Genomic DNA, 20119 nt, shown 5'->3' with positions numbered 1-20119 from the left:
GGAGTAATAAAAGCCAAAATGTGTAATTGCTATTGTAAAAAAGAGAGGAAAAGAGAGTGCTCTAAAGGATATAATTGCATGTGTGTTTAAGTGTGTAGGATTGATAACCATATTACTAAGTTTTTGTTGGATCGTTGAACAGAATTGTTTGCAGTCACACTGTTTGAATGTCCACTTTGTATGCTTTAATTCTGTAACTTGAACACCTGTTTGTAAGAGGACAATATGTGATTTATCAACTAGTGATTTCTTACTGTTTATTTTTTGAAATTCTGTATTTTTCTACCCTTTCTGTTTTGCTTTTTTTCCTCTTTAAATAAAATTTTAAAAAAAAGAATGAACTCCTGCTAATCTGGTAAATTATCTAATTTGTCTACCGTGCACTGGCCATTCTTATGCCATTTCCTACTTGACAGATTCTCAAACAACCAGCTCCAAAGAGCCTTTGGTGACCCAAATGACTGGGCATTCAAGGCCCTAGCCTTGATAGAGCTAATGTTCTGCTCACTCTATCTCCTTACCAGTTGGTGAATTTTTAGAGAATATGGATGTTGTAGTCAGGGATTGTGAGGAGAACAATTAGACTCAGGAAATGGAGTTTATAGTATTATTTTATAATGGTCACCCAGAATTAACAGAAGAAGCTTCAGGAAATCTATCCACAACATAGAATATTTAACCAAGGGCCTAAATCCCACAGCAATGTCCCATATGAGTCCAGACAAAGACCCAGAGCTCATGAAAATGCCTCCCACGAGTCCAAGTGGTTAGAGCCCACAAGAAAGACTAATGCCAGTCTCTTTTATGGATCCGTGCTGGGAAGGCCCAGAGGTCAGCGGTGGAAGCTAGGAAGTCTATGCCAGCAGCGTGAAGAAGCTGTGCTGGTGGGACGAGGGTTCTACGCTGGAGCCGAGAAGTCACACTCACAACAAAGACCAGGGCTGTCCTGAAAAGCACCACAGCCATCCTCAGTGACACAGAGGTCCCGAGCTCCTCCGACAACAAGCACAGTCGAGTACATACCAGGAAGCCAGCGTGACAAGTTCATCCTGGAGACCAAACAGCACACATCTTCCCCTCCAGAGCCAGGAAAGAATGCTTGATGTGAGGACCAGAGCTTGTCCAGGAGAACCAATTGCTCAAACAGCAACACATAGGAGAAGCCATGATGCCTCAGTGCCTCAGCACTTCAAAGTACCTCCCTTCTCCTTGTCTCTATTTATGCTGGCAACTTTCCTCAGGTGAAACATCTATGCTCAGCAACATGGTGATTTAATTCTGCTGGCGTTAAGTTGACCACCAGTTTTTAATCCATAACAATGGATGTACTGCTCTGGCTTCACCCCAATCTTTTCAGCCTATTTGTATACACAGAACTTAACACAATTTACATTCAAAATGTGAGCACTTTGCTTTAGTCTATCAATCCATTTGCCAAGTGAGCAGGGCAACTTAATTTTTTTTCTGAATGACCAAAATCAACTCTTTATAAATGTTATCTAAATGTGTCCACTACTTATTTTTTCAAAAGCAACATGCCACAAACAAGCAAACTATATCTGCTCATAGACATGTACGTGGACCCCCTAGTTGTCTCATTAGGCTTAATTACAGACTATTCAGAGTAATAGATTTTTAATAAAATGTAGCATAATGTTAAGGCATTTTAGCTTTTACGCATACGTTTTACTTCTGGCTGCTCATGGAGAAAAGCAGCATTACACTGTTAAGCTAGGATGCATCCTTGTGTATCCCACTTTTCTTGTCTTTAAAATGTGGTTTGGGGTGCAGCTTAGTGGCAGAGCTCATGCCTGTTGAGCTGGCCCAGAGTTTGATCCCCAGCACTGCATACAAATAAAAAGTTGAGTTTGTCCCATAAGTGGGTGAAAGGCAGGTGACCCAGCAGGTAGCATATTCCAAGAATCCCAGCACCCTGGAAGCTGAGGCAAGGAGGATGGCAAGTTTGAGCCCAGTCTGGGAACTAGAAAGACCTCCTTTCAAAATTTAAAAAAGGGCTGGGATGTAGTAGTGCAAAGGCCCTAGGTTCAATTGCCAACAGTTTAAAAAAAGGCAAGAGATCACTCATCATAAGCTAGTATTTGTTTTGCATCTAGTTTGATGTGGGCCTTGAGCACTTAATCGATTTGATCCTTGTTTTTCCAACATGGAGAGGCCTGAGTCGGAACCGTGGGCAAGGCAGAGACAGAATAAGCAAAGAGAGGCTCCCCAGCATTAATGCATATGGCAGCACCCAAGATGTTAGAAATTTTAACCTCAGGAGATAGTGATAGGACAATAACTGGAGAGGACCGATTTGTGAATGTCACCAGCTTGCATCCAGCTTCAGTGTGACCTCCTTGCTACCTGACACATGACACTAACTCCTGATTCCTCTGGTTATAGATTATCGATCAACTGGTTTCCGTGCTAGATTCCAGGTGAACTCTGAACCTGCTTCCTGCCTATTGCCTTGGACAAATATCTCGCTCTGACAGCCGGGTCCTGCCTTGCCCAGAAATGGGACTAATAATCCATTAAGAATGTTAGCCGGGCATGGTGGCTCACGTCTGTGATCCCAGCACTCCAGAGGTTGAGGTGGGAGGATCGTTGCGAGTTCGAGACCAGCCTGGGCTACAAAGTGAGCTCAAGGCCAGCCTGAACTGCATAGGGAGACCCCATCTCAAAAAAAAAAGAGAATCTGTGTTCTGTGTAAAGCAGCTTTCTGAACCTCAAAGGGTAAGTGACAGGCAGCTGCAGAGTCTGAATAATCAATAATAACATGACAATAATAACAAGCCAGGCAAGGTGGTACATGCCTGTTATCCCTGTTATCTGGGAGGCTGAGGCAGAAGGATCACAAGTTGGAGTCCAGCCTGAGCTATTTATCAGTTTATTTACATCCCCAACACAAATACTTTAACAAGTCCTGTCTCCATTTTTGTTTTGCTGCTGTAGTTTTCAGACCAAGTCTCTCTATATAGTTCAAGCTGGCCTTGAGCTCACTATGTAGTCCAGGCTGGTCTTGGATTTACAGTGATCCTCTTGCCTCAGCTTCCTGAGTGCTGAAATTACAGCATACGCTACTATGCCTGGCCCATCTCAAAACATGGGAATGTAGCTCAGTGTGAAGGCCTTGGGTTCAATTCCCAGTATGTAAAAACTTTTTCAAAGTAATAATAATAATAGCTGATAATATGGGCTGAGTGTAGCTCAGTGGTAGAGTCTATGCTTAGCATGTGGGAGGTCCTAATGAGTCCTAGCACCTAAAAAAACAAAACCACCAATGAAAACAAGGAAACAACAATGCAGTTCTTATGTGTCATGTAATATTCTATCAGTACTTTATATATAGTAACTTATTTTATTTAAAAAAATTTTTGAGCCAGGGTCTTGCTAGGTAGCCCAGGCTGGCCTCAAACTCCCAGTGCTCCTCCTGCCTCTGCCTCCTGAGTGCTGGGATTGCAAACATGTGTCACCATGCTCAGCTTTCTGTGCTTTATATATGTTTAATCTTATAACTACCCTCCATTATAGAGATGAAGAGCATAATGTTAGGGTTCATGGCATATTCCCTTAAAATATGGCTACAGAGGCCAGAATGTAGCATTCCTAAATATATTCTGTACTTCTTGGGTTTTTCTCCCCCTGGTACTGGGGACCAAACCCAGGGGTTGCCTACCACTGAGCTAGCTCCAGGCCCCAGCCCTCTCACTCCATACTGGAAGCTGAATCCAGGCTCTTCTCACTTAACTATACACCTTCTTATGAATATAGTGGGTTCAAGGCCAGGCTGTGTTACATAACAAGACCCTGCTTCAAAAAACAAACAAACAAAAAGAGAATGACTCTGAACTCTTGTGAATCTGATAAATAATCTTAAAACCATCCTATTTATCTGTTCTGGGGATTGAAGCCAGAGCCTTCACACTGAGCTACATCCCAGAACTTTTGTTATTTGTTCATTTAAATAGCTGAATTGATATTGAGCCCGGGCTGGGCTCATGACAATAATATTCACCATCTGGGCTTCACCATCTGGGCTCAGTTTCCCAGAATGCTCAGTTTATAGGACTGCCTCACCATACTCAGGTTAAGAAGGAACTTACATTTATGAAGGAAATCTACCATAGTAAAAAAGTCTGTGTTTTTTTTTTTTTTCTGTTCCAAGGATCGAACTCACAACCTCATGCTTGCCAGGCAGGCACTTACACCCCTGAACTAAATCCTCAGCCCCAAAAGTCTGTATTTGGAAGAGCACAGCTCCAGATAACTTTTATTACCTGAGAGACTATCTGCATTCCAAGACTTTTATTCACTATACAGATCCTTCCTGTGCCCTGCAGTAATTTGTGTCACCATGCCCGCTCCAGAAACTCAGGCCCTTTGTTCTTTTTCTCTTGTTTGAACCCGTGGCCTTCACACTAACCCATCGCCCTGACTTTTAGTTTTCATTCTGAGACAGTGTCTCATTGACACTAAGTCACCCAGGCTCAGTTTACATCTGTGATCCTCCTATTGCAGGCTCCCAGAGTGCTGGGATTACAGACTTGCACCACTAGGCCTGGTCTTTCTCACTTTGTGTAACTCAGGAAGCTTCACTCATTTGCTCCTTTGTATGACATCTTGTTTTGTGGGACTCCTGAAGATATGTAAGTAGTTTAATATGACTTTTTTCCTATCAACCTGATTTTGTTTGTTTAATTTTGTTGTTTTTGAGATAGGGTCTCTCACAATGCAATTGAGAATGTCCTTGAACTCACTATGTAGCCCATGCTGGCCCCAAACTCATGGAGATCCTCCTGCTTCAACCTGCCAAGTGCTAGGATTACAGGTATGTGCCACTATGCCCAACTGTTTTATGTTAATTTAAATTATAATAGTCATCTCCCCATTTGTAGCTCAAAGAAGCTAGAAGGGTGGTAAGAAACAATTTTTTTTTTCCTTTCAGAAGACTGGAATTAGCATAGGTAGGAAAAACTTTGCCTTAGTTTTCCCTAAAAAAGGATAATACCAGCATATTCACAGAATTGTTATGAGAAGGAAATGAATTAAAATTTATACACAGAACAGTGACTGATACATAGCAAAATACCAAACAAACACATTTAGGATTTTTGACAAATTTCCCCTTTTCCCTTTCTGTTTATTTATTTTTGTGGTGTTGGGGATCAAACCCAGGGCCTTACCCATGCAAGGAAAGAGCTCTGCCACTGAGCCACGTCCCCACCCTCTCTCTCTTTAAAGACAGTGTCTTGGTGCATAGCCTAGGCTGATCTCCAACTTATGAAAAACCCTTCCTAAACCAAGGAGTTTAGATCCGTACTAAACTGAATTTAAATCAACAAAACTTTTACCTGAGGTCTTGTGCTGTCTACTGGGGTGAATTTTAAGAGGTTTCTTGGGCCCTAAAATGCTCAAATGCTTTATGCTACTTTATAATCTTAGCTGCTGGAGAGGCTAAGACAGGAGCCAGATCCACACAGGAAATTTCAGATCCACCCAGGAAATTTAACCATACTCTTTATTTATTGATTTTTTAACAAAGAACTTTTTTTTTTTTAACTTTTTATCGGTATCAGGGATTGAACTCACGACCGCCTGCTTGCAAGGCAGGTGCTTATACCTCTGAGCTAAATCCCCAGCCCCTTTAACCATACTCATTAAATTAAAAAAAAAAAAAAAAAAAAAAAAAAAAAGGAAAAGGAAAAAGGGGCTGGGTAGTCCACAGCTACTGGTCTGCAGCTGCTGTCAATCATAGCAGCTGTGACATTCCACTGTGGGAAAGGAAGTGTTACACAGTTAAATACCTCTTTCTTATCCAAGAAGAAAGTGGGCATGTGTGTGACAGTGTTAAAAAAAGGGGGGGGGCTGGGTATATGTAGCTCAGTGGTAAAGCACTTACCTAACATAAATAAGGAGGCCCTGGGTTCAATTACCAGTACTACAAAACACACAAAAAACACGACAAAAACAAACTAAAGAGTTGGGTAGAGGACCCTAAGGATGAGTAAGAATTAGCCTGGTGGGAAGGGCTGGTCCAGATAATGCAGATAATGGCCCAGGCAAACACTTTCTCTTATCTCTGATCTGATACTATAGACCTGATTATTAAGGAATTTACCCTATGGGAAAGGAAAGAGGTTTCAATTCTACAGAGGTCGGGTTTGCATTTTAGGAGGGCTGCCGTGAGGTTGGAGAGAAGCAAGGAGAAGGTTTTGGAATGAGCAGTTCTAGGTAAGGGTGCCCGGTACTTTTAGGGTAAGGCTGAAGGGATCAGAGGAGGAGGTTGGACTGAAGCTGCGCTTTCGCCCAGGTGGCTTCTTACGCCTGGGTCTCCCATCCTCGCGCCAGATTCCTTCTTTGTCTATGCTGTGTCAGTTACACCTGGGTCTCCTGGGAGCCGCATCTGTCCTGAATCTGGATCAGTCTCTCCGCAGCCAGAACAGACGAGACTCCTAAAGCGCGGGCGGAGCCGTGCAGCCTCGCCGGGTTCTGCTCTCGCCGCAGGCACCACCCCTCCCTTCTGCAGGCCCCGCCCACCGCAGGCCCCGCCCCGCCCCGCGCTAGCCCGCCAGGCCTAGGCGGCGCCGACGCGCTTGGCGGGAGATAGGAAAGTGCATCTGTGCGCGCCGGCGGCAGCCGTGGTTCCTGCAGGCGGGCGGCGGGACCTGCGGACGCGCTGAGGCCCGGGAGCGCGGTGCGGGGCCCGGAGCGGCCAGAGCAGTCCGTGTCCTGACCCCGGCCCGGCTCCCGCTCCGGGCTCGGCCGGCGGTCTGGCGGGCTCGGCGCGGCCCGGGCCGGGGGATGTCTCGGCGGACGCGCGGGTGAGCGGGCGGCGGGCGGCGGGGGCCCCCTTTACATCTGCCTCCTCCGGGCCCCTCCGAGCGCCAGTCGGGGCGGGGGTTCTCGCGGGAAATGTTCTTCGCCGGCCGCCCGTCGCTGGGGCGCGCGCAAAACCCGGCTCTAGGGACCCCTCGCTGGGCTCCCGGTGCCTGCTGGGCCGCGGAGAGCGGCGGGCGGGTCCCCTGAGACCCGGGCCAAGCGCTGCATGATGTCATTTCGTCTCCCGCCTGATTGCGAGGAGGGGGTGGGACGGCCGGTGTCAGCTGGAAGGCTCTTTACTGGGGAGGGAGAATGAGTCTCCAAGTCAGTGTGAGCGGGAAGCCACCGCCTGGTGGGACACGTTTGTCGCTGAAGCCCAGTTTTGTTCAGATTTGGCATTGGGCATTTCTTGTCCGCTTTCCGGAGGCACAGAGGCCCCCAAGCCCTCTACCCACCCGCGTAGGGTGCCGAGGCTGCGGGTCCATTGTTTTTCTCAGTCGGGTTCCGGGTCGGCTCGATTCGGTTTCGGAGTCGTCTTCCTGTTCCACATAAGAAGTTTGGGGCAGCTGGGGTTAACGCTGCGAGAACGGACGTGTGTCAAAGCCACTCTGCCAGCAGCCCCTGGGGCAAAGGCAGGAACTGAGGCTCCATTTTATTCGTTCCCCCGGGATTTAAGTGGCACGCTCAGCCTGGGCCTCTGTGTATCTGCACCTGTGTGCCTGGAGCTTGGTCTCCGGGTTTTGCAGCCTGTATGAGGGAACGGTGAGGTCCTGCCCGGTTCCTCCTGTGTGTCTTCAGCCCAGATTACCTTAGGCCAATCTAAAGCTGTTGGAACTAGTGTTCGCAGACAGAGGGTGTAGATGGCCGCCAAGCATGTGGTCCTTAGGTAGTGGTCCCCGGGTCTGGCACACAGGGACTATCTTGCTCAGGTCCCCGTGCCCCAAGAGGAGTTTTCAGGAAGTGTTTCTCCCAGAGTGACTGTCCCTAGGCCATTTCCAGGTCCTCTGCCACTTCTGCCCTTGGGTTCAGTGGAGGAACACCCTCCCGTGTGAGAAAGGGCTCTGTACCCCTGCACTCCTGCACCCTCCACTCCTTCCTTGGCCACTTCTTTTACTCCCCTGTATGTCAGTGCCCACTTCCTACTCAGCCTCTGACTCACCTGGCCATGGAGCCGCAGAGCCCAGCACATCCAAGGACAAGAGAAAGAGTGTGGCACCAAGGTGTGGCTGTCTCCAGGGACTGATCGGCTTTTCAAGCTGGGGTTTCAGTGTGAGGACTTAGAGATGTGCAGTGAAGGAGATTCAGATCCTGTCTGTGGATCTGGCAAATGGTATAACCCCTGTCCCCCTCAATTCTGTGAAGTGGGGACGGTGAGAATGAATGGGAAGTGGATGGCAACAGTCTGTGGATGACAAGATTGTTGTCTCAGAGTTCTCTTGGCTGTTCTGAGATGCTGTCCCTATTGCACACAGAGTGTCCATGTAGATCGCTTTCATCCTGAAGGGACATTTGGTGAACATGTGATAGAAGTGGAGCTCATGCTGGGTACTGGAGAAGCACGCATGATTTCTGTCATTGAGTCTGGGGACAGTTGATTTTAAAGCCGGTGTTTTGTATGTTTTTTTTTTTTTTTTGCATTGTGTGTTGGTATCTTGGAGGTTTTTACTTCATGCGTTATTATGGTAGAAGTGATATAGGGGAATGAAACTCCCAACCTACTATGTCCACCAGTTCGTGTTCTCTAAAATCAAAGAATGGATTTTAGAAACTATGGAGGTGAGAGTAGAATATATTTATTGAGAGAAAGCTTCTGAGAGACAGAAGGGGTCTCAAGCAGGTTGCCAAGAACTGTCTTTTCCAGGGACTTTTATAGTGTAAACTCATGGGGTGAGATGGGTTTAAGGTGGGGAAAACTGGGAACTCACAAGGCAGATGGGCATAAGATGGGACATAGCTATAGTTAGCCAGTAAGAATAATAGTTCAGGTAAAATTGATTAAATTGGGGACAAATGGGGAAGCAAGTCACCTAGAAAGTGGGCATTTTTAGAGAGCCGTGACTCCTTAGGGGGTTGGAATGGTGATCAGACTTCCTCAGGGTGATAGGGAACTATTTAGAATATCAGTCCTCAGGACATGGATGCATTTGTTTGATCTTTTGTCTTGAGGCCTGGCCCACAGCAGGAGGTGTCTTATCTCTCCCACAGTTGCAAGGTATTCTGGTCTTCTGCATTGGCTCCATCAAGGACCCAGCCCTGTCTGACTGCCTGTATTTCTAACTAACTCAGCTGCCTGCAACAGAAGGCCTATGAATCGAGGTCTGGAATGACAGCACGAGACTGAATTCCAGACCCTTTTGTGATTGATGTACTGTTGATGTATTTGAGACTTTTTAAAAATTTACTTTAACATTTTTTTTTTTTGTCTTTTTTGAGATGGGGTCTTGCACTATACAGTTCAGGCTGGCCTTGAGCTCACTTTGTAGCCCAGGCTGGTCTTGAACTCCCAGTGATCCTCCTGCCTCAGTCTCCTGAGTACTGGGATTACAGGCATGAGCTGCCACCCCTGGCTTTAATTAGCATTTCTTATTGGGGAGAATGCAACAGCTTTGCACTTGTTTGTTCTTTCATTCATGTAGCCAGTGCTATGCTGGGCAAACATTTTTAAAGCTTTTCAGTGTCAAACTCCAGGCTGATGGAGGTGGAGCTGACCTTTGTGGACCATGGCAGGAGAGGCAGTTACAGCACAGGGCCTAGGAAAAGAGGGTTTTTTTTCAGTGTACTGTGGGTGCTGGAGTGGCTGGGAAGTATTGGCTGATTCTAGGAAGGTATGCAGACACCCCGGGAAGCCTTCTTTGGCACAAGGCCCGTGCTTACCTTGCTTGTTTGGAAATTTGTGGGCTTTTCCTAGTTTATAAATGTGTAACCTAGGACCATGCCTGAACAGAGGTGGCCAAATGCAGGTCTTGCCATGTGGAGTTGGGGAAAGGTTACCAACCTTCTGTGAACGCTTGCCATCTTTTCTGTGGCTATTAAACTGGATAACTAGGAGCATCTTAGAAAATTACCTGTTAGAAAGTAAAAACCTTCAGAAATCAGATGCCTGTGCCGTGATTTTTTTTCTTTCATTAACTATGCCCATGTACAGCCGTGACTTGAAAAAGGATGTGCAGAATTGGACATACTTACAGAGAGAAGGTATTTGAAATATTTTCACTGAATAATGTTTCTTGAAATTCTGGTGCTTGATGATTGCATATACTGTGTTTAAAATATCCAATACAAGGGTGAGTTTGTTATTGAAAAGGAAATATTAAGTGGAGTCTGGTTTGAATATTATGTTCTTGGTGAGATCTTAAACTGTGCGAGAATAGAACCCAGGCCCTTGTGTGTGCTGGACAACCGCTGAGTTATACCCCTAGCTTTTGAAATCATTTGAATATTCCTGAAAATAAAAATAAGAATAAAGAAGAAAGTAAAAGTACCATATAGCAGTAAGTATTTCATTAAAGGATTTAAAAAGAGAAGGGCAGAAGTGTATGTATATTTTGGACGGGGAAAAGGGTTTTACTGTTAGTCCAGGCTGGCCTTGAACTCATTGTGTAGCCCAGGCTTGTCTCAAGGTCTCATCCTCCTGCCTCAGCCTCCCAAAGTGCTGAGATAACAGGCATATGGTACCACACCAATGAGATTAAATTTCAATGAGTTTTCATGGGAACATTTGAATCATAGTACTGTTGGACAACTAGGAGGCCTTTTGTTTTTTTGAGACTTATGCCCCCCCTCCCCCTTGAGACGTGGTCCCACTATGCAGTTTCAGGCTGGCCTTGAGCTCACTTTGTAGTCCAGGCTGGTCTGGAATTTACACGGATCCTCCTACCTCAGCCTCCCGAGTGCTGGGATTACAGGCATGAGCTACCATGCCCAGCTTCGTTTTGTTTTTTTTTTTTTGAGACAGGATCTTGCTACATAGTCCAGGCTGGCCTTGAATTCACTATGTAGCCCAGGCTGGAACTCAGCAATTTTCAGCCTCCCAAGTGTTGGGATTGCAGGTGTATGTATGCTATTATGCCTGGTTCCTTTTCCTTTTTTTAAAACAATAATTGAATCTAGTGACGTAAAGCTAGTTTGTTTGTGGTTTTTGTGTTTCTCAGGCAGGATCTTGCTTTGTAGTTCACACTGGCCTAGAACTTACTATGTAGTTAGGCTACCCTCAAACTTGTAGCAGTCTTCTTGCCTCAGCCTCCCAAGTGCTGGGATCACAAGTGTTCACCACTGTATCTGGCCTCCCTACCTTTTTAGAGCAGAAAAAGTAAAAACCTAACACGTCAACCCTTCAGCTCTAGAGTTGGCCTGCCACTGGCCACCTGCTGTCCTCCTGTGATGCGATGTCGTTGACCTTTAACTTGTTCTCCTGCAGCGAGGAGCTGGATGAGCTGCACTACCAGGACACCGACTCAGAAGTGCTGGAGCAGAGGGACAGCAAGTGTAAGGTCAAATGGACTCATGAGGAGGTGAGTGGGCCCGGGACTGGGAGAGGGCTGATGGGCAGCCGGGAACTGGCTAGAGCTCCCCAGCTGAGCTGGGAGTGTCTGCCTGATGGCTGCACTGTCGGAATGAAGAGGAATAGCCAGTGAAAGACAGATGGGCCCTCCACTTTTCTCCTGACCTCTTCTCAGGGCGTCCTGGGGGACTCTGCCCTCTGAGGACTGGGTGGGAAGGAGGGGTGTGGCAGTAGCTGTTGTGTTCCTGAGTGGCAGGCATGTTCTGCCTGCTATGTTGATTGTGCATTTTGCTCCTCAGTCTTAGTTAGTTTTCTGCTGTTATAACCTAATACCAGAGATTACGAAGTTTATAAAGAATAAGGTTTATTCACCTCACCATTCTGGAAGCTGAGATGTCCAAGTTTTGCTGGTGAGGCTGTGTCTGGTCAAGGTCTTCTTGCTGGTGGAAACTCTGGCTGTTCAGAGGTAACATTAGCACATAGCAAGAGAATGCCTGTGAGAGACATCTATGGGGACTTTTACGACAGACCTGTTCTCAAGATACTAATCCCTGAATCTATGGAGGGACCAATCTATTTATGATTGGCCTAGTCACTTCAAAGTTCCTTTGGTTACACTTTGTTTTTTGGCAATACTAGGGACTGAACTTAGTGCTTTTATACTAAGTTACATGCCCAGGCCTTTTTGAGTTTGAGACATTCTCACCAAATTGCCCAGGCTGAGGCTGACTGTGTAATCTTCCATCTCTGCCTTCCAGAGTGCTAGGATTAGTTTTGGCTTTTTGAGACTTGCTGTGTAGTCTGGTCTGGCCTTGAACTCTCTCCAAACTCAGCCTCCCCACTGCTGGAACTATGGTCCTGTGCCACCACTCCTGGCTGGTTACAACTGTTACAATGGGGATTAAAGTTTTTTTGTTTGTTTTCTTTTTTATTTGGCGTTGGCTTGGGGTGGAGCGGGGTGAGTTTTGAGACACAGTCTCACTCTGTACTTAGGCTGCCCTTGAACTCACTGTGCAGCCCAGGCTGGACTAGAATCAGGGCAATCCTCCTGCCTCAGTCTCCTGAGTGCTGAGATTTTAGGCATGTACTACTATGCACAGTAGGATTAAATTTCAGCATGGGTTTTAGTGGAAACATTTGAACCATAGTACTCTTGGGCTGTTGGGAGGCTCAGACAAATCTGCAACCCCTTGGTTTTTTTGTTTGTTTGTTTTTTGTTCTTTTTTTGAGACAGGGTCTTGCTGCATAGTTCAATCTGGCCTTGAATTCACTATGTAGCCCAGGCTGGAACTCACAGCAATCCTCCTGTTTCAGCTTCCCAAGTATTGGGATTACAGATGTGTGCTACCATGCTTGGCCTCTCTTCCTTTTTAAAAAAATAACTGAATGTAGTGATATCAAGCTCTGACTTGGTTTTCTGCTAGCTGCATATTATTTTGTTTTATTTTTCTGCAATACTGGGGATTGAGCCTAAGGAGTGCAGGGCTGTATCCCTAGGCACCCCCTAGCCCTTTTTTCCCCTTTACCCCCCCCCCCCTTTTTAAAAATTTTTTTTGTCTTTTGCTTTTTCTTTTTTATCCATACCAGGGATTGAACTCACAACCGCACACTTGCAAGGCAGGTGCTTATGCCGCTGAGCTAAATCCCCAGCCCCTCTCCCCCTATCCCTTTAAAAAAATTATTTTTTTCCTGCAGTACTGGGGATTGAACACTTTGAACTGATCTATAATTCCCAGCCCTTGTATTTATTGTTTTTATATATGTTTTATTTGTTTTTGTTCTTTTTATTTTTCTGAAACAGGGTCTCCCCATAGAATTCAGGCTGGCCTTGGACTGTGTAGCCCAGTCTGGCCTGGAATTTATGGTGACCCTCCTGCCTCAGCCTCCCGAGTGCTGGGATTACAGGTGTGCACCACCATGCCCCATGTCTAATAGTTTTTGTGAATATTTATTTTTATCTTGCTTGGGAAGATTCTTAGGTTATAAAGTAGTTATCATTTTACAGAAATTTTCCTCCCTTTGTCTCCTTTTTCTTTTCTTCCACTTTCTGTATTATACATTGAATCCAGGATGTCACACATGCTAACCACATAGTCTACCAGTGAGGTACACCCCCAGCTAGGCCTTTTCCTTGGATATTTGTTTGAGACTCCTAATGGAATGATATTCCACCTCTATTTCTTTGATGTGTTTAATGTTAGTCTGCTGTTTTCTTTGCTTAGAACTTGCTGTTTGAGCTGGTTATAGTGGACTGTACTTGTAGTTGTAGCTACCTGGGAGGCTGAGGCAGGAGGATCACTTGAGACAGAATTCAAGGTCAGTTTAGGCAGTAGAGCAAGATCGCATCTTAATAAATAAAAAAAAAGCTTGCTGTATGATCAGTAAATCATTCCCTAACTGTTCAAGATGATTCTTTAGCTAAGTACTAAGCAGACTTTTTTATTCATGCCACTGTGAATCACTTTTTTTTGGTATTGAGACTCAAACTGAGGACCTTGTGCTTGCCAGGCAGGCACTGTGCTGCTAGGCTGAATCCCTGTATTCTGCTCTTATGAGCTTGGAAGACTAAACAGGCCTGGGTTCCTATTTCAGTGCTGCTCTACCCCTGGCCTGGAGAGAAGGCCAGTGCCAGGTCCAAGGAGCCTGCTGTAGTCATCTTCGGCCTTGCAGGACCCCACAGGACAGGAGTAGTGTCCATCACCTCTCCACTGGGTCTCTGCTGTCTTGCTCGAAGGCTTCTAGCAGATAGGCGATTCTTGCTGATAGTCTGTTGGATCAGAGCGCACTGTTGCCTGAGAGGTTGGTAAAAGTTTCGTGGAGAAAATGACTTTTGAGCTCAGGATGAAAATTTGGAAATTCAGCATCGAGGGAGGTGAATCTGCAAATCGCTGGGTGAGTCAGAGTGAGAAGTGTGGCAGTCTAGTCTGGCTGGCAGGAAGGGTCCAGTAGAGGAAAAAATGGGTGAATGAACAGAAAGACAGTTGGGAACTGATTCCTGGAGGGAGCCAGCTGAGAAGCACTGCAAGTTTGCGGCTCTCTCCCTCCCTTCTTTCCTGTCTTCTGTGGTGCTGGGAGTTGAACCCAGGACCTTTGCACTGAGCTGCATCCCCAGCTCTTTCTAAATTTTGAGACAAGTTCTTGCTTAGTCTCTAAATTGCCCAGCCTGGATTCAAAAGTTGTGATCTTGTTGCCTCAGCCTGGCAGAGCGCTGGGATCACGGGGACATGCTACCGTAACAGTGCTGTTACAGTTTTTAGAAGTGCTGGGCTTGGGAGGTTGGCAGAGCAGGGGAGGGACAGAATGGAACCTCGTTTCAGGGAAGCACATCTGCGGTGCTTGGGTTGGAGAAGATCTTTGAGGTGGCCAAGAGACCAGCGCTGAGGGGGTAGAGAAAGTGCAGCCCAGAGTACCGCATTAAAGGTGCCTGTTTAGCCACTTTTAGGTGTATAGTTCAGTTGTGTTAAGTCGTGTTTGACCACTGTTGTGCAACACACCTCTAGAGCTTTTCACCTTGGAGAGTTGGCACCATCTGGGCAGAGCTCATTCCCTCACTTCTTCCTGCCAAGCCTTTGTGCTTTCTGTTTCTGTGGTGTAAGTACCTGTCTGAGCAGGGGCTCCCCTTTGGTCTTTTTGTCCACATCCCCTGCTTTGCTTTCCCTGGGCCTTTCTTTCTCTCCCCAAACTGCACTCCCATACTTGCTCTTCTCCACCTACAGCCCCTCTGACTCACCCAGAGATTTGCAGGTTGACCTCCCTCAATGCTGAATTTCCAAATCCTCATCCTGAGCTCAAAAGCCACTTTCACCACAGAATGTTCCCTGGCCTCATAGGCGCAGCAGATACGACATTTGTCCTTCTGTGAACAGCTCTCTGCCCTTGGCATACTTTTTCAGGGTCACCAATCTTGATAAAGGCTAATATTCCATTCATTGTGTGCATAATATTATATATATATATACTATTTAGTCTATTAAATTTCAAAAAAATCAATTTGAGGAATACTTTGTAAAATCAGCCACAACCATTTAAATTAAGTGCAGTTCAGTGAATCTCTACAAATGTTTATATTTAGTCCCAGAACTACCAGGATCACGTTATGGAATATTCCCATTGCTCCAAGTGTACTTTCTTAACTGCTGGCCTCAGACAACCACTGACACCTTTTTGTCCCACTTGCTTAGTTTATGTTTTCTAGGATATCATGTCCATGGAATAATAAGTATGTACTTTTTTGTTTTTTTTGAGGCAAGGTCTTGCTATATAGTATGTAGTCTAGGCTGGCTTTGAATTTAGTGTGTCCCGGGCTGGATGGCACTTAAAAGGCATGGGCCTTGTAAGTGCTGGGATTACGGGCATGCACCCCTACCATACCCAGCTTCGGTGCATACCGTATTCTTATGTGTGACCTCTTTGGCTCATAGTGATACTGAAATTCATGCTGTATGAATCAGTGGTTCATTTTCAGGAGCCTATTTTGATAGGTTGTGTTTTCTTCTGACTCTTCCCACACTGCAGCAGGTGAAGGGTACTTCTTACAAGCACAGTGGGCCTTGACTACTGCCCAGATCTATCAGTGGTTTGATGTAGAGGCCTGAATCAATCCTACCCATGGACTAACCCCAGCTGTCTCCAAAATCATTCTCTCCTTCACACTCTCCCTGCATTCTGGCTATACCGCGTTTCTTTTGAACCTATTCTTTAGTCTCTCTGAATAAGCAATCAGCGTATCCCCAGGCATGGAGTGGCTTTGTTTCTGTTTGTAGGAGGTTTCATGAGCAGCTGCCTCTTTCCCTAGTGTAAGCCCTATGAATACTGGGCAGATACGTTGCTGCCTGCTTCTGTGACTACCACCTGGCTCATAGTAGGTGCTCACTTCACGACAGAATAGGTGAACCAGGCTCCATTGTGGGTAGCTGTGAGGTTCTTGCACGTGTGAGCCGAGTCCTTTGTCTTTCTGGCATTGGCAGGATGAGCAGCTGAGGGCCTTGGTGAAGCAGTTCGGACAGCAAGACTGGAAGTTCCTGGCCAGCCATTTTCCTGTGAGTATGGCCCCCCTGGGACCATGTGTGCCCAGAACAGACTTTCTACGAGGAAGCAAAAGGAGTTTCTTACCAGCACCCCTAGAACAAAACGATCTATGCAGGACCTTTTGTCCAAAACTGGAATTTGAGGCACTCTGTCAGAAGCATCTTCACACAGCATGCCTGGTGGCCTCAGGCTGAGATGCTTGTCTCTGAGTGTGATCAGTGACACATTTGCATTTCTTCCTGTGAGTCAGGAGTGAACAGGTACTCCATTTCTTGACAGTGAGACTGAAACTGGGGAAAAATGATACCTGGAAGGCTTGGTGGTGAGGCCCCTGCAGATCTGGTCACACATCTGAGCTTTTAGAGTCTCCTGGGGAATGCAGATGGGCTGTCCCCACTGGCGCCCTCACCCTAGGACTGCAGGTGTCTGGGAGGGAGGAGTGTTGAGGACCTGCAGTCTGGTTCCCTGAATCACCAGATCTCTCCACTTTCTTTTCCTCATTTCCTCTGTGTAATCAGAACCCTTCAAGGAATAAAAATACCCTCCCAGAAGAAAGCAGGGATCTGTGACATGCCCCAGAAGGCTTCTGTAGAATTTGAGATGGTGGCCCTCTGTTTGGTAGAGGTGACTTTCCCCTGGGACCTGAGTTTCTCCTTTGTAGCAAATGAACACATCCATATTCTGGTGTCTGGCGCTGTGGGTACTCAGGAGAGGCCACACCCACCTGCAGTATGCTTGACCTCAGGCTCCTGAGCCCAGGGCAGTCTTGTGGTCCCAGAAGGTTTCATATTCCTGTTCTTGTTTTATTCTTAGAACCGCACAGACCAGCAATGCCAGTACCGCTGGCTGAGGGTTTTGAATCCAGACCTTGTCAAGGGTCCATGGACCAAAGAGGAAGACCAGAAGGTAACTGCCGATGGGGGCTGCAGCCCTAACAGGGTCCTCCCGACCATGGAGAGGCAGCTCTTCCTGCTGGCGGGGCGTCCAGCTGAGGGCCAGCTGTGATGGCCTGACATCCTCATGTGGGCCTGTCCCTGAGTCTGTTTCCAGGGCTCTCCGCTTCTCATCTACTCAATGAAGGCTGTTCCCTTTTTGATCCATAAAGGGAACCGTGAATAGTGTGTCTACCCTACAGTACCTACCAAGCTAGTTCAGCTACTCTGATTGGTTTGTTTCTTTTTTCGTCTTTTTGAGACAGGGTTTCACTATGCAGTTCAGGCTGACCTTGAGCTCACTGTGTAGCCCAGGCTGGCCTGGAATTTACGGTGATCTTCTTACCTTGGCCTCTTGAGTTCAGGGTTACAGGCATGTGCCACTGTGCCTGGCCTTATGTAGTCTAGTTTCATAGGTGGAAACCCAGGCTAGGAAGTGGCAGCAGCGTGACTACCCTGGCCCACTTTTGAGGTTTCCCTTGTCTCATGCTTCTGTCTGATGTCAGCCTAGGAGATGCCATTCCACTGTGGCCGCCATAGCTTACCAGGGAAGAGAGGAGGCAACAGGAGCTGCATAATTTTAAAACTCCTTTTAACATCTTTTTTGTTGTTGATCAGACACGTGGTTCCTATAAAACTTTAAGCTATACCAAAATGAAGTTGAGTGTTTCCACACCACAAATCCCTTTGCCGGAAGTCCCTCCTTCCCAGTTTGCTGAGGCCCCTCTGCGTGTGAGAACATGGGTATCCACAATCCAAGAGGGGTCTGGCTTGGCTCAGATGGTTGTTTATTTGTGCTCTGAGCAAGGGGCCTCACTGAGGGGACAGTTGGGGACTGAAATCCAGCCCTGCTCAGCTGTGACTTGGGGCTGTACCCTGATGATTTGCACAGAAGTGCTGGTGGGGGTCGTGGCACTCCGTCATGGCTAGAGCTAGAAGGTCTGTCCCCTGTCCTTAGTCCCTGTGGCCCCTCCAAGGGGAGTGAGCAGTAGGTGCTGTGGGTGTGGAGCCCTGTGGGGAGGTCCGTCTCTGCCCTTTTCTGTGTTGACTGGTTTGAACCCTGAAAATGGACCGGGAGGGGTTCTGGCTCCTTTTCCTTTGTTTCCTCTTCAGTCTTGAGAATGTCAGGTGCTCTTGGCCTTGGTTTATTGCAGGCAGTAAATGATAAGGACGTGATAAGATGCCTAGGCAGTCACATGAACTGAGTGGTGTCCCCCATAACCATCACACTGGTTCCTGGCTTGTCTGAGAGGATGGGACCCTGGCTCCTCTCAGGGCCACAGAGGGGCTCCTGTAGATGCAGGGGTGGCCTGTCGGGCTGGTTCACAGAGGTTCTTTTTTGAGGTCATTGAGCTGGTCAAGAAGTATGGGACGAAGCAGTGGACGCTAATTGCCAAGCATCTGAAGGGCCGCCTGGGGAAGCAGTGCCGGGAGCGCTGGCACAACCACCTCAACCCTGAGGTGAAGAAGTCGTGCTGGACGGAGGAGGAGGACCGGATCATTTGTGAGGCCCACAAAGTGCTGGGCAACCGCTGGGCAGAAATCGCCAAGATGCTGCCTGGGAGGTGAGCTGCCTGCAGGGGATTTGGGGGCTGGGGAGGTGAGGTGGTGAGGTCCAGCACCTTGTCCTCAGGGTTCTCAGATGCAGGCAGTCAGGAGGAGGGGCAGCTCCCCAGGAAGATCCTGAGCTTGAGAAGACAAACTGCCAAGGGAGGCCTCAGCCAGAAGGTCACGCTGTAACTGGAAGCTACTCAAAACGGAAACAATGAAAAATATCAGTCTTCTCTCCCTACTTTTTATTAAAACGGGTTCATGCTAAAAGTTCTGGCATTTACCTCCCTATTTATAAATGGTACTTGTTTTGTTTTGGTCTGGGGATTGAACCCAGGGCCTTCAGTCAGCTGTACTTTATGTATTTATTTTTTGAGACAGGGTGTTACTGAGTTGCAAGCAGGCTTGGGTCAGACTTGAAATCCGCTTTAGCCTCCCAGAGTCCCATCCCCTCACAGTGCTGGGATTATGGGCCCGCACCACTGTGCCTGGTCAGTGTGGTGTGTTTTATCTTAGTTTTCAGCTACAGGAAAAGATGGAACTCACGACCATGGGCTTGCAAGGCAGGCGCTTATGCTGCTGAGCTGAATCCCCAGCCCCAGATTTAGCTTTCTTAGACTTCCTGCACGCTCTGCCTCCCCACTTCCCCAGTATACTGACCTCATCTCAGCTAAGACAGCAGTGCTTATGGTGTCATTTTGCAGATATAATTCAGTTACTAGAACTACTTTCTGGCATGATATTTTCTTCTTCCCTGAAGTTTTTTCTGGAGTTGATCATTGCCTTGTTTTTCATTCACACAGGTTTCAGTGTAGCTTTTAGACTTTTGTCAGTGACCCATCATAGCCTCAGCGTTGCTATTCTTCAAAGGCTTACACTGAATTAGGCAATATATTGGACTCTTTTCCCTTCAGAAAACCAATGCTAGACATCTTTGTTCTTTTCCATTTGCCAGTCACTTTTTAAGACTGTTGCCTGATAACCTTGGAGCATTCATCTCCTTGCGTCTGTCCTGTGTTGGATCCCTCTTCTTTCTTGGTTTACCTCCTTTTTTTGGTGGAGTACATCCTTCTTTATCATCCTGAGGTCAGTCAAAGGGAGGTCAATTTTTGGATATGAATATCCAATGATATTTATATTTGATAGTTCTTTTTCCTTTCTCCTTTTTCTTTCATTTCCTTTCCTTTCTTCCTCCTTGTTTTTTGTGGTCCTAGAGATTGAACTAGGATCTTTTACATACTAGCCAAGCATTCTACCACTGGACAACATTCCCACACCATTTATG

General features: G+C 46.8%; 1 protein-coding gene and 1 non-coding gene across 2 annotated transcripts in view; both read left to right on the top strand.

Annotated features, from left to right (window-relative positions):
• The first annotated feature begins 5720 nt into the window (after nt 1-5720).
• Nucleotides 5721-5854, top strand: LOC111756207 (small nucleolar RNA SNORA41). Its single transcript, XR_002790683.1, has one exon. It is a non-coding gene; the product is annotated as a small nucleolar RNA SNORA41 (small nucleolar RNA).
• Nucleotides 5855-6577: 723 nt separating this feature from the next.
• The window catches only part of Mybl2 (MYB proto-oncogene like 2), a 37994-nt gene continuing 24452 nt past the window's right edge, over nt 6578-20119 (top strand). The window contains exons 1-5 of the mRNA XM_003467665.3: nt 6578-6824; nt 11240-11333; nt 16291-16362; nt 17165-17257; nt 18628-18848. Of these exons, the coding sequence (XP_003467713.1) occupies nt 6805-6824; nt 11240-11333; nt 16291-16362; nt 17165-17257; nt 18628-18848 (500 nt within the window). The 5' untranslated portion in view covers nt 6578-6804. The remainder of the gene's footprint in view (nt 6825-11239; nt 11334-16290; nt 16363-17164; nt 17258-18627; nt 18849-20119) is intronic.

Source organism: Cavia porcellus, unplaced genomic scaffold, assembly GCF_034190915.1.
Source record: "Cavia porcellus strain 051 isolate PalLab524CR breed Dunkin Hartley unplaced genomic scaffold, mCavPor4.1 scaffold_5, whole genome shotgun sequence".
NCBI classification, from domain to species: Eukaryota; Metazoa; Chordata; class Mammalia; order Rodentia; family Caviidae; genus Cavia; species Cavia porcellus.
Note: the sequence above shows the minus strand (reverse complement) of the source record. Positions and strands in the feature narration are given on the sequence as shown.